At 31.3% G+C, this 15,094-nt stretch overlaps 1 protein-coding gene across 1 annotated transcript in view; it reads right to left on the bottom strand.

The window, feature by feature from the left end:
• Nucleotides 1-3,771: 3,771 nt before the first annotated feature.
• Smp_019890 (putative syntaxin) overlaps nt 3,772-15,094 on the bottom strand; it is a 30,418-nt gene continuing 19,095 nt past the window's right edge. Inside the window, exon 8 of the mRNA XM_018793479.1 lies at nt 3,772-3,899. Coding sequence (XP_018647988.1) covers nt 3,816-3,899 — 84 coding nt within the window. The 3' untranslated portion in view covers nt 3,772-3,815. The remainder of the gene's footprint in view (nt 3,900-15,094) is intronic.

The raw sequence follows: 15,094 nt of genomic DNA, 5'->3' as shown, positions 1-15,094 counted from the left end.
GGGATTAAGAAGTCAAGTGTATGTGGGACGACCTCGGAAAAATATGACACTCTTATCTGCTTCCAGCCCAGACGTTTAGAACGATGGGTGGAACACTTTAAGGAGCAGTTCAGCTTGCTTTCAGCTACTCTACAGTTACCCATTATTTCCAAACAGCCTGAATGAAACATTGAAGTAGGCCCACTGACTCTAATTGAGGTTCAAAAAGCTAAGCTAATTTGGAACGAGGAAAAGCAGCCCGTCCAGATGGATTGGTTCCAAAGGTCGTTAAGGATGGTGGTTCAGTTTTAACGATTAAGTTGATTAATATTTTAGCTAAAATATGGGAACTGGATGTAAATTAATACGACCGGTCGCATTCACTGGTCATCCCAATATATAAGAAGGGGTCAAAATTATCCAGTGATAACCATAGAGAGACTAGTTTGATAATAGAGCGTCTAAAATACTAGCCTCAATAATTATCGGGCGCATAACAAAGATTCGTTAACTGAAAACATGGGAAACTAGGCTGGCTTCAGACCTCGTCGTGGCTGCATCGACCACAAATTCACCATTTGTCAGGTTCCAGAACACAGACAAGCCTATCGGCGTCAAACGATGATAGTTCTCCTTGACCTAAAGCAGCATTTGACTCTGTAGACCGAGAGGTTCTGTGGCAGTGTCTGTTATTGAAAGGTGTAATTCAGAAGTACATAAGCCTTGTGAATGCTATTTACTCGAACACTACCGGTCGAGTGAGAGCTTATGGCGAACTGTCATCTGATTTTGCAACGTCAAGTGGTGTCCGGCAGGGTTGTCCACTATCTCCAATTCTGTTTAACTTCATCATAGACCTATTGCATATGTTTCATAGGTCTCATCATATAAAAAATTATGTTATACTGTAATTTTCGGATAATTTATATTTCTAAAGTTTGAAACGTCATATATGATTTTCGTGAGAGCAAAAAGTAAGTCATTTCCTGTGTTCAAGACTCATTTGAACAGAGTGCAATTCACTTACCACCATTGAGACAGCTACATTAAAATTAAACTTTAGACGATAAACAAGTACTCAACAATTAGATGAGATCATAAATTCACCTGATCTACTTTTTTCTCCTGCAACTGATGTATCAAAAGGTGATACGTAAAAATAAATAACCCTACAACTAAAACGACAACCACTAGTTACACCACTACGAATTAATACTAAATATTAGCATATTCGATTTACTGATTGAATATTTTACATTTTTGTAATTCACTTTACATTTCTAAATCAGGAGGCAACATGGTAGTTATGAAATATCTCGGCAATCATTTATCACATTTCAACCTAAGTCACATTGTTTAATAGAGTTGAATGAAAAGTAAAGCATAATCTTTAGGCAAATTTTTTTGAATAATAATAGTAACATTAGTGATAATAATAATAACCGATATTATTAATAATAACGACAATAATAGTAATAGTAGTAATAATAATAATAATGGTAATTTACAAAAGCTTCTGATAAACAAAAGGAATTAGCCAGTAAATTTGTATAAATAACTAAACAAGTCACAATATATAGAGGCGAAAACAAATTCTTTTTATTTTAAAAAAAAAGAGGAAAAATAAAGGAAGGATTGACAAATAAAAAAAATCAATCAAATAACTGGCAACTTACCATATAACTCAAATATATATATGTTTCAACAAAGTCAAGTAAGTTGTCGCTGAAATCAATAGCTATCAATCTTTTTTTTTTGATTAAGTGAACAAAAGTTTATTTCGAAGGAAAAAAATCAACAAACAAATAAAAGGTTTATGGATAGCGAGAGGGAAACACAGGACATTCAATCAATTTAATAGAACGAACAAAATAGATAAGTTTTTTTTCTATTTGTAATTTTAATAAATAGAAGGCAGATACACGAAAAATGAGAGGAAGAAGAGTAAAAGAGTATGGATAGTGTTAAATGCTTGCATGTGAACTGAGCAATTATATATATATATATATATATATATATATATATTAGTTTTTATGTTTTCGACTGTGAATATATCCTTTTTTCTTGAATATATAGTTCCATATGACTATCGTTAATCCTAGAAATCTTTAATTGAAGAGAAGAGAGTATTATAAATAACAGGTATTTCAGTTATAAACATTTTGTGAAGAAAGTTGCATGTGTGTATGCTTAAGTATGTATATGAATGAGCGTTTGTGCCTAATTATAAACTAAAGAAGTGTTGAATATTTGACGATGAGACTAACCAGTCAGGTAATATGTAAATAAACTGAATTAAATCAAATAAGGAAACCCCATTATATACTGAAAATTTATAATTAAGTAAATCTTTGATGGATATATATGTTAACCAAAACTAAACACATACAGATTTATAGACAAGAATAGGACAGAAGAAAATAAATAACCTAACACGGATGAATGATAGGATATTTGAGTAAATAAATTAGTTCACATGGTAACTGGAAGTGTGAGAGGATTTCGTAGAAAAAAATTAGGAAGAAAAGTAAATGCTATTTAGATGATTATATTACTGAATTCTAGCTTTGGTTTTTTACAAAAACTTTCTGTAATATTTTTGTATACATAGTCAATCGCACAATTATTTTGAGGTCTATAATAAAATGGAATGAACCAATACATGAATCCCATATTAGGGATAGACAGGAGGAAGTATAGCTACACACATGCACACACACATACAACACGAGTGTTTTTAAAAAAAATGAGGGAAATGCGTTCATTTCTTTATCTAACCACCCAGAAGAGAAGATAAATAATTACAAACTGGAAGGAAGCAGAAAAAACATTTGTGTTTATGTGTGATTGACTAAATGAGCAAACCTATTGATTTAATATAAAACATTCTTCATTCAACGTCATTTGGCAATTTATTACTCATTGATTATTTCTTTTAATGAGTTTCGAAATAAAACGAAAAATTGCCATACTTCCAAACGAACATATATTATGATGTATAATTGAATATCATGGCAAAAGAACTTGGCCAATTTGCTTCTAATATCCAATCTGGTATTCAAGTATTATTAACACAAAACCTTTGTTACAATGATAATAAAATTAAGAATAAATAATACAAAAATTGTTTTGTTTAGTAGTTTCACAACTGTCAGATAAAGGTAAAGGAAAGCCCAAGAAAACAAGATAATTTACTGATTAATCAAAGATCAGTAGTGTTATTTTGTTTTGAACAAAAATCAATGCATGGCACAAATGATATCAAAACCCACAACAAAAATTATAGTAAGAGTCGCAAAGCGAAATAAGAAAAAGCGAAAATTTAATTACAACTACAGTTGTAATACGTATTTTTATTTTTTAGGAAAACCTCAATTTTATCCTTCACGATTTTGAAGAAAAAGAAAATACATAAGTTATTGATATCGATGATTGAATAAACGATATTAATCTTCAATGAGGGAAAGAGAAGACACCAATAATTGTATAGGGTTGAATGATATTGATACAACTGTATGTTGTGCAATGTACTAAAGACCTTATGCATATATATATAAACAAGAGATTGAGTGAGAAAATGAAAACATATTGATTACAGTAAGAGGAAAATGAAATACCTAGTTGAATTCTTTGCATGCCACCGTACACACAAATACACAACTACATATAACTGCAATGAGAAAAACACAAACATATTGATTGAAGAATTCATTGTTCAAAATTAATCTGAACTATGAATAGGTTATCAATTGATTGAACAAATGTGAAATATAATCATAATCATTAGTAATAAATGATAATAATAATAATAAATAATTTATTTTTCAGGTAACTTTTCATATTCCTGGCACCATACCAACAATCGTTCCAACAATAATACAAATAAGAATCGCCACACAAATACCGATAATAATCATTTTCTATAAGAAGAAAGAAGACAAAAAATATTATAAACACTTGTTAATGACTTGATATTTCAAAAATCAATTCTGAATGAATATTGAAGTAAAATTATACAAATACAAGAATAAATCATTTGATTACTATAAGCAGTTCATGATGAATGGTGAATTTCATGCTTTATATCACGGGCTGATTTTAGTTAAAAAGTTATTGAAAAGTAGGAAGCAGTGAACAGATGTATTATTTTACTACAGAATTCAGCAGAATCTACCCACAACCCAAGCGAGGATCGAATCCAGAACCTTTAACCTTTAGACAACTTATCAGACATCCAATGGTTTACATAATTAACCCTAAACACTGTGAAACTGAGCAAATATTTTCTAATGTCATTGGTGGACAGCTACTTGGGACTTGATATAGTTAAACGTAAAATATGGAATGAAAAAAATAGGAATTTTTAAAACTGATCACGTTATATTATGTCGAAAACATATATAAATGTGAAGTGTTCGGGTACAGAAAGTGTATACTATTTAGTATTCAAAAAATCATCAAATAATATTTTACATTAAACTAAGAAAACTTCCTTGTTACTAAATAAACTTCCCTTTCAGAAATAGAAAGTTGAATAATCCTGAATGAAAAATATCTGTGACAGATGAATCAGTAAACCATATGAAGCAGCTATGAATTTACACTCTTTGAAATGTGTTAGCAATCAAACATTAGCACTGGGACGCAAGTCTTATGAACAACAAACAATTAGCAATCCAATATTTCTGTTCTATCAGATTATTCATAAAATCACTGACGTAAATTCATACCAAATTAAACCGATTTTCACTCCCTACCTACTTATAAGTGTTACAACTTGTGACCCTATCAATATATGATGTAATGATACTGCCAATTAGAGAACAGTGAATTATCGACCGGACCAATGATACACAATCTAGAGTCTTTATCGGTCAGCCTTCCTGCTTAGCCCTGTCTGTTGAGTTCAGAACACCTATCACAGCCTCCGCGATATGGATCCTGTATTTCAAACATACTGGGTTTATATACAACCAAACAGACCACATCTCGCCACAAAATAGAAAACAACATTTGTACAAGATCTAGTCAAAAGTGGTTGTGAATGTGAGAGACTGAAATTAGTAGTCTGGGCATAACTCAAGAACGGTAAATCGCATAATGATAGTCTATGGGTGAAAATAAAGTTTTTAATAAGAGGAACATGAATATCCATAGTTTAGCTACTTACTAATTATATAAAAAACATATGTATCGTATTGGTCCATAAATAGTTCTCAAAAGTTACTATTCATAATTCTAATCGAAATATAACAATAAGTACCACAAGGATTTTAAAATACATGTAGATATTATTTATGGAGAAAGTCAAAACAATTCAAGGCCAATAAAATATAAAACTATGACAAAAATCCTCTATTGTCAGATGTGTTTATTTACCACTTTCCTAACCCTAGAAATACTCTTCTTTTCTGAAAACTAATAAATCCGTCAATATACTGACTCAGATATGAAACAAATAATTTGAAACAGCGTTTTACACCTATGTTTATCATTTGTTATCATTCTTATTTGTTGATTTCCCACCATTATATTATGATCCATAGAACGTTTTGGTAGTGTTGTGCTCTTTTAGTTGAGTGATTCGATCGAGTTATCACTATCATGCTGGATAATGCGATTCGAACCAATTCCAACAGGAAGTGAGTCATTTACCAATGCTACAAGCGTTAAATCAGTCCGTTCTACATACAATATATCTGACTGGATGTCTTGAAGAGTTTTTTGTATTCGGGTTTCCTTGTGGTTGTGTTGACCACTTCGTTCGGAAAATGTCTAAAGATGTGGTTCGTCAAACTTTTCTGTATGAATTGTTAAACTGAGTCCGTATTAATGTGCTTCTGGATTTTATTACATCTAGAGATTATATGTTACGCTTTGAATTTCTTCGAACCAGAACCATATTTTCTCAATCCGATTTGTATCTGTAATTATCTATATGGATTAATATAAGTGATATGAACAGATAAGCAAGAAGCTATGACATATTGCGGAAGCTATTTTTGGGGACGTTATTTCATTTAATTCGAAGCTTGTAAAACGTTAACACTTATTTGTCCCTAATTTGTTCTACAGCTTTCGTTTGACGCATGATTCACTGCCATAGCTTTTTCTGTTTTAAAGCCATTGTGTTTATTACGCAATTCCTTCACAGTATTTAATATTAACAATTTTCAATGTACTACTTATTATTCAAATGTTAGTAATAGTATTCTGTAAGGCAGTTTAAAATATTATTCTCGTTATTTTTACCAATATCACCAAATTTGGTGTGGTTAAGTAATATAAATTGTTGTGAAAAAATATTCAGATTAGTCTATGAAAAATAAATCATAATTTATTAATATGAGAGCAACTTAGAACTGGATATGAATTATGAGCGAATATGTCGTGGTTTAGTTTGGTTTATTTATTAACTTATTTCACAAATAGTTTTTTTTATATTTACAAGGGTAAGCACGTGAAAAATAATTTTTTCCTTTCTGAAGACAATTAAATATCAATCGATTACCATAACGAAAAATAGGGAGTACTGAATAACTTTTATATACCATATAGGGATTTCTTCTATGATCCCCGTGAAAAAGAGTACCGCATCAACTTTTCCGGTAAACATTATTAATTTACCAAATAATGTTCCAAAAATAATTCTTGTTACCCTATACGGTGGATTGCTTTAACTAATAAGTAAAAGTTTTTACAAACACGCAGTATTCTCCATAACCTTTCCTGTTTCAGATTTCTTCCAATTCACTAATCATGTTCGTTAACCGCCTATACTCACTCAATTCCATCAAGTGTTTGCAGCCTATCATGAGTCGGATTACTAAGAAACTCAAGAAGAAGTATTACGGTAGTTCTTATTTTTGCCTCCTCCTCTGGAGAAATGAGAGACGAATACCGTATAATTCATACATCACATATATATTCGTTTTTTGTAGAATATAGCTAGAAGTAATGTAAAACCATGTTTCATGAAATTAGCTACGAAAATACAAGTGACAAAAGAGATTAAAGGTAACAATAAAGAAGTAAACAACTGTTAATTCTTCTTTAATCATTAAATGGACACCATGAAAATCAAAATTATCAACAAAGAGTTAGGTAGAAATGTTATGCCCTTAGCTATACGATTATCACGAAATACGATTGCCAATTTAAATACCCTGACTTATACGACCAAACTAATGACGCATACACTAGTACGGGCAACCTAGAGTTCCGATTGGTCCTTTTTCCACCTAGCCCTCCCTGTTAAGTCCAGAAACATCAATCTCAGCCTCCACATAGTTTTAGTAGAATTCGATAACTACTAAGAATTGAACAAAATGTTGCCACAATTAAATAAAGATTAATATATTAAATATTAGGTAACACTGATATTTGTGTAAAATAGAAAATCATTTGGTATCATTGTTGATTACATTAATTTACTTGTCTTACATCTAAAATATTTTGTTGATTTAACAAAGAGGAGATTTTTCAGTCTATATCATGAATATTGAGTTCATTCTCATTTGGGAATACAACGATCGATAAAATGATATACATATTTTTGGTTTCTCTTTCAAATTCAAACACAATACTAAATCTATGTACTATATATGTTATCGAACTGTGCAATTAATTGGTTGCAACTGACAACTTGACATTGGGTTGGAATATGGAAATATCAGTTAATAAATTCTGGTGCTACAAAACGTTAGTAATCAAATATGGACTTTCATCAATTTTCAAATATGAGGAAGGTCCAAAACATCTTTCACTGTATATTTGAATGTTTAAAAATTCAAACGCGAAAAAATACTAAAACGTTTGTTTCTTTGATTTTATACCATTGATATTTCTATCAGTTAATCATCTTTCATATTCAGGAAGCAAATATATCGATGAAGTAAAAGGAAGAAAATTCCCTCTAGAACAAAAACTCAAAGAAAGACCTTTGAGAGAAAAGGGTGAAATGATAATAAGTGTCACAGAGATTTTCGCCTTTTTTTTATCTCTATCTTTTTCTTTATGCGACGTAAACGATCTGAAAGATTGTTTAATCTAACTGGGGAATTGAAAATAAATGTCAAATTTGAAGTCCCTATTAATATTATCATTTTACAAAATATCTATTCTCCAGTTAAAGATAATAGTAACAAAATTTACTGTTAACAATTCATTTTACAATATGGGCTGTATTCGCCACCGAACGATTTTATTTCGTGGTAGTCCATTGTGAAAACTGAAGGTTCTGAGTCCTATTTGAAGCACTGTTGTAGTGCGCAGTGTTGACGAGTTCAACCATTCAATGCCTCCTAGTTTTTAACGGCATCTTAACTAAAACCATTCTGTGACGAATACAGCATACAAACTAAACCAATCGTCGAAAAAACCTTCAATTAATGTTACATTAACTAACGTGTTGTTGGTTACATATACACATGTATTATGGACTTCATTATCTCTAATTAATCAGTTCACTGCTAATTCCTTTTTTAAAACAACTATAAATAAATGTAAGAGTCTGAATTTCCCTTTTGTTATTATGGTCGATCACTCTCTATCGACTATGTTCATCTTGAGTGGAGTAGTTCGAATATACAACTATTTACAACTTTTTGTTGGTCACAATCCTAACATATTAATAACAGTAAATATATTTGAAAGTCACACACATCATAGAACAGTGGGTGAGGTTCAATTAAATTGTTCGTCAGTAATTTTTCACTTTCCTTTCCGTTGAAATCTCGGTAATTGATAACCTTTACGTTCAGTATTTCCTTTTCAAACAATTTGTGCCATTTTTTTCAAGGAACACTGATTTCTTTCTTGGGAGGGTGGGTTGGATTTTGTTAATAATTTAGAATAAGAATTAAATGAAATTAGTGAAAATTTATTTAAGAAATCCAGTGGATATATTGAAGGAATCAGAGGAGAGAACAAACTACAGGGATAGGTTTAAAAACTTTTCAGGCCACCTTATTACATAGTTAACCAGTAAACTTACTGATTAACTTGAAAACATTACACATCCAGTGCTAGATATCATTTTTGTCTATCCCATTAAAATCAACTGAATAATGCTGTTCAATTTATGAATAACGAGAAAATATTATAATGGAATTTTAATAATCAGATACTTAAATATAGACAATTGTTATAACCATTCATAATTCACCAGGAGATATAACAACAATCGACAAGCCAATTTATTAAGTAGTCGACGTAAAATTAATGAACTATCTTATTCTAACGTACCTCAGATAGTACTATTACAAAATTCAAAATATATTTATTCCGTTAAAATCACCATAAATAGTTAATTATGATAATTGCTGAATAAATTAGTAGTATCAAACTGCAGTTTATGTAATTTGATGATCGCATAATAAATTAGGAAATAATCATTGAACATTTCTATACGTAAGCCAACGAGGGAGAGAGAAAAAGGAAACTAATATCAGACAATATTCAATACATATGAATAGTTAAATGAATCAACAGCACTGTTTACAGTAGGTTCTTGAAAAAAACCACAAATTTTGTTGGAGGATATAAAAATAGTAACACTGAGTAATTATTTATCTCTGGGCATGTTTTAGAAATCTTTCTAAGTAAACAGCAGTCTAGAATGCCATTAGTGTTAGAATCAGTCAGTTAAATCAAAAAGCTATTAACATGCGCAATGGATACGTTTAACTAAGCAACAAGACTGGATAAAAACGTCTCTGAATGTGAATCGTATAAAATAGTATTGGATTCAAAAATAAGGCATACGAAAGATGGTCAAATAGTGTTTGCCTACAAAAGCTATCTATTATATACGTAGTTGACTAGAAATCGATCAGTAAAATGTCTGTTTTCTACAAACACAATCTAGGTCAAATACAGTGAAATTTCATTGGCGTTTACGCTCCAGAAAGGCAAACATAGGACACATTCGAAAATTTACTCTATTAAGCTCTAGTTTTGACTGTCAGATCGACTTAGTTTCATTCCTGTGAAATCGCCAACTGTGACCTATTGGTTTCATTATTAAATGCGTTTTACGTCCGTACTGAGTCTATAGCTTACTTTTTTCCTGTTTTTCTCTCTTCAAGATTTCCTCTGACTTGCTATTGCGTACACTCCTTTATCGCAAAAGATACCTCCAGGCTGAGTACAAAGGTCGAATGCTACAGTTACCCACTGACATCAACTTATCAATCCAATGATTCCAAACACTTCACAATGATCCTCATTCAGTCTACACATTGTTTTAACGAAAAGTCAATAATACTAACCACAATAACCAAATTGAAATGTAATCAACACTTAGAACGATTAGCATTGGCCAGTGTTAATCCTTAAACAAAGGAAGTCAAATAACAATATATAAGTTAGAGATTTTCAATGATTAATATGCTTAATAATTGATTAGTCAAACCTTATTAATATCACTGAAATAGATAATTTTCAAAACGGATAAATATAGATATTTTATTAATAGACACTGATATGACTGAATAATACTGTAACTTCCGCATATATATATATATATATATATAGGGAGAGAGAGTATTCAGTCTTTGCCAAAAATGCATTTAAAACCAAAATCGATAGCAACAAGTGATGTTGAATTCTACGTTGCAAACATAAAAAGAAATGAGTAGGAGTAAAACAAGAAGACAGGGAAATCGATCAATTAAATTGTATGCTCACTTGAGTATCTATGACTGTATGGATAGGTATTTTTTTTAAGAATAACATTATTAGATGAAATGTGTTCCATAGTTAGTAATAAGATAATATTTTTCCAATGTAACGCAATTTTAGTTGATGATTAGAGGGAAAAAATATATAAAGTAGGATGGATTTTGGTCATTATTTTTTTGTCGATCAGTATGTAATTAAACACTAATGAGTGGAATAATTAAAACCGGTAGTATAGAAAAATCTACAGTAAAATGGATCGCATAATACACAAAAGCAAGATATTACTCGGTTTACATTAATTAACCTATACACAACTAAAGTGAACAAATAAACATGTAATTAAATTTTGATAATTTGTATTCATGAATCGATTTGCTTTTTATTGTTATAAAATACAATTTTTAACTGTGTGCTTACTATTGGGATAGTGATTTGTGGAAATCACTTAATCTGAAGTTAATTTTCAACACAAACTGGCATTAATTGAAGAGCTATTGATAATTAGAAAGTATTGAAGATACGAATAGGTGAAGCCATATAATTGATACCAATTAAGTTCCAGCAAACAAGACGCATCCTAATATTAAACTTTATGATCTCGATCCTGAAAATATGTTTAACAGTGCTTCAAAACTTTTCCAAATACACATATATGTAGTATAGCTCTCGTTTATCCATCGATATATATATATATGATCTGGTTAGAGGAAATTTTAAAAATGAAGATGAGAGAGTTGAAGCAGATGCTTTTGCTAACATACTTCCTGGGCTGGATAATTTAGGAGTAGATCTTTTATTGTCGTCATAAATGGAAGGAGACAACACCGACAGAATGGAAAAGATTTTCTACCAACTTTAAAAAACAACACTGCATAATATGTAAGCCATTTTTTTAACCTAAATTAATAAAATTTATATATCAGAAGGGGTTTTGTGGAGATTTCAGTATTTTCATAGTTGAAATCATGATTCAATTGAAGCTAGACCACCATAGAAAACCTGGAAGCACTGGACGGCCGTTTCGTCCTATTGTGGGACTCCTCAGCTGTGTGCATCCACGATCCCGCCTCGCGAGATTCGAACCAAGGACCTACCAGTCTCGCGCGCGAGCGCTTAACCGATAGACCACTGAGCCGGCATGCAACGGTGTTAATGTCTAATCTCAACCAATCCACGAAATTGAGCAACTACTCACCAATGTCTTCAGTGAGTTACTATCTGACAACAGACTTGGTTGAACTCCACTGATCACTGGTTCTCAATAGAACTCCAGGAAATACCTCATGGAGCCAGTCACTAGTGAGCATATGATCATTATCGGAGGCGGTTTTGTGGATATTTTTTTAATAAAAAACTACTTTAAATGGAATTTCGTTAAAATTATTTTCAGTTAAATAAATTTTATAAAACATTCATTAAAATTGATTTTGTTGATATGTGAACTGAGATTAATTAAAAAAAGATGAATTTAATTGTTAAATGAACATATTTTTTTGCATGGACCATATTATTATTTGTAGTCCATTGTGAATAATTCATTTCTACCGAGAAGCATAAAAGAAATCTTTTTTATTTAAGAGAAAGAGAGAAAAAAAGAAAAATACTAACCCTAACTGCAACAAAATATTTTAGTTAATTGATTAAACAGAATGTTTAAAATTGATTTTGGCGAATTATTCTTATTTTAAAACCATGATGTATACTTAACACATTTCATATACACATTAGTCGAAGTAAAAAAAATAATACTGTGTTCTATTATTTCTTTTTGTCTTAGATAGTTCATTTTTAACTACAGTCAGTCGTAAATGACCAATTTATCATATTAAAGAAATGGTATGATTAAAGAATATAAGTAAGTGGAAATACGGAAATAACTAGGGTAAACAATAGTGTGGTTTATGCTACTTATGTTAACAGATACGAGTAGCATGTAGCACCAATCGAAAGTGGAATGCATGTCAACAGAAGATTTAATTGGGGAGAACAGAAAGGGAAATAAAAATTAATTTTAATAACAACAAAATTGAAAAAATCAAGGAGCATGAAAAGGAAAACTAGTGGAAGATAAGCAAATTATGTATTTAATGTATGGTTTTCATATTTTGTGTAAACAATCTGTAATTGATGTTTATTTATGAGAGTAATTCTGGAAATAAAATATTTATTATTTACATTTTGTTAAAAGTAGTCTGTCTAACAGACTAAAATCAAATGAACTATTTTAAAAGACTGTAGTGGCTTTGCTTCGCTAATCGGTTACCCCGATAACCGTTATGATAAAAACCTCAACGGTGTTTGAAATCAGAAGGCAAAGAGAAGGGGCAACTACAGTTTATTAGAGGATAGTGCAGATCGCAAAGCTATAAGTATATCAAACGAATTTGGAGCAGAGTGGCGTATAGGCATATACGAGCAATTACATAGACAAATTTATAGTCAAATGGAATAAGGGCACAGTAAGGCAAAGCAAAAGCTAATAAGAAGACGAAGATTATCAGAACTATGTGTTATATTGTTTGTTTGTATCTGCCCATTGATGTTTAGGACTGCGACTGGTCAGTCTCTTATTGGCCATATGTACATACTGTGCGTATTGCCTCGATATAACCTTAATTCACGAGCATTATAAGCAAAGACGGATAGCGGCTAGCAGTGGAATCCAATACGCACGTTACGTTGGAGGACTAGCGTTTCGACTCAGTAGCTGAGTGCATAACGCCATGGCGTTTGAAGCGAAAGGTACTGGGTTCGAGTCACAGAGTGAATATCAACTCTGAGATTCAGGTACATCCAGCTGACAAGTCCCAAATAGGACGAAACGCGCGTCCTAGATTCCACTGCCAGCCACTATCCATCTCTGTTTATAATCAACATTTTAGCTAGAGTTCGTCATGAGATCTAGTGATCATAACGGTACAAAGAGATATGCGAATTTTTACTGTTCAAATAATATTGTCTTTTAACTAAGTTAATAAAAAAGCTTAACCACCGAGATTGGTTGTAGGATAGTTGCTATAATATGGTAAAGTAATGATTTTTGTTTTACCAGTCAGTTATTCAACCATAAACAACGTTGATCTTATTACATATGCATCAATTTAAGTTGCTATACTAAATCAATACACGATAAAATTATTGCGAAAAATTCCAGAATGAGGGAAGCAGTAATAGTACCGATGGCGATAAAAATGATTAGTTATGGAAAATATAGTTCAACAAGAATAAGCTAACGGGATGAGAACTATAAGGTAAAGGAAGAAAAAGAGTCAGGGTACCTGAGTCAATATGAATGATTCTGAGCCATTTCATTCAACATATCCAACCATTCGTCACGATGATCGTGTTACACCAAAAAAAGTAGTCTGCACTCTTCTAAGCAGCTCAGACATACGGTCAATAACTTCATCGACTGAGGTTGCATCTTGATGTGACCTTCTTTAGCTTCTTCTAACTTATCACCATAACAGGAAACGTAATGCGTCGAGGTAGGTGGTGGTAAGGGACATATAACAGGTGTCTCAACCATTCATTTGCCAAGTACAAATTTATGTACTTAGCTTTCAGCCACACACTTTGTAAACAGTTAATTATACTACATATTTGCCTGGGCTGAAGTAGGAACAGTGATTTAGTGGACGGCTTCCAACCAATAAATCTTACATCCGATTATCCTATGTACCTGTTTCGGTTTAGGCAGCCAGATAACATAGAACATTCTGACTAATTGGTTATCGCAGAAAAAAAATTAAGGGATGATATAATAGACACGAAATAGTTGAAAGGCTTAAAATACATTAAACTAAGTGAAGCATAAATTTAGCGTGAGAAAAATTAATGAACTGTCATGTTCGACAATGAATACAAAAAGACAAGTATAGTATAATAAAAAATTCTAGTACAAGGGTGCAAAAAAAGAATTGCCAATATTCGGGTACACTTAACACGTTAAAAATAAAGAACGTTTGACAGAAAGTTTACAAAACAATTGGATTACTCAGATAAATCCCGGAAAGAACTATATCTGTTGATCAGATTTAATACTAAGTAATCCAATTCACACTAAATGGAAGTGTAATAAACCCAGTAATTCCACACAGTACTACCAACTTAAAATGTCTAGTGATACTAACAAATCATTTTTTACTAGGGCTTCATATGACTGTTTCTCAAATTAGTTACCATTAATTTAAATTCAACTTATTTAAGGTATCCGATAAATCAAAACTAGGAACCAGCTATTTTAATTAGATTCAAGATTATGTAATATACAGAGGAAGTTTTGCGGATGATTATTCAATGAGTCTAGTATAAATTTAGAATCAATCTAGAAATATAGTTATTAATTTGTACTGTTGAAATCTTTTGTTGTGTATACTAACACATACTAAATAATTTGAATACTTTTTATAGGAGTCAGTTGTTTTATTAA

This window comes from Schistosoma mansoni, chromosome 1 (assembly GCF_000237925.1).
Source record: "Schistosoma mansoni strain Puerto Rico chromosome 1, complete genome".
In the NCBI taxonomy this organism is placed as follows: Eukaryota; Metazoa; Platyhelminthes; class Trematoda; order Strigeidida; family Schistosomatidae; genus Schistosoma; species Schistosoma mansoni.
This window is presented reverse-complemented; position numbering and strand designations above follow the sequence as displayed.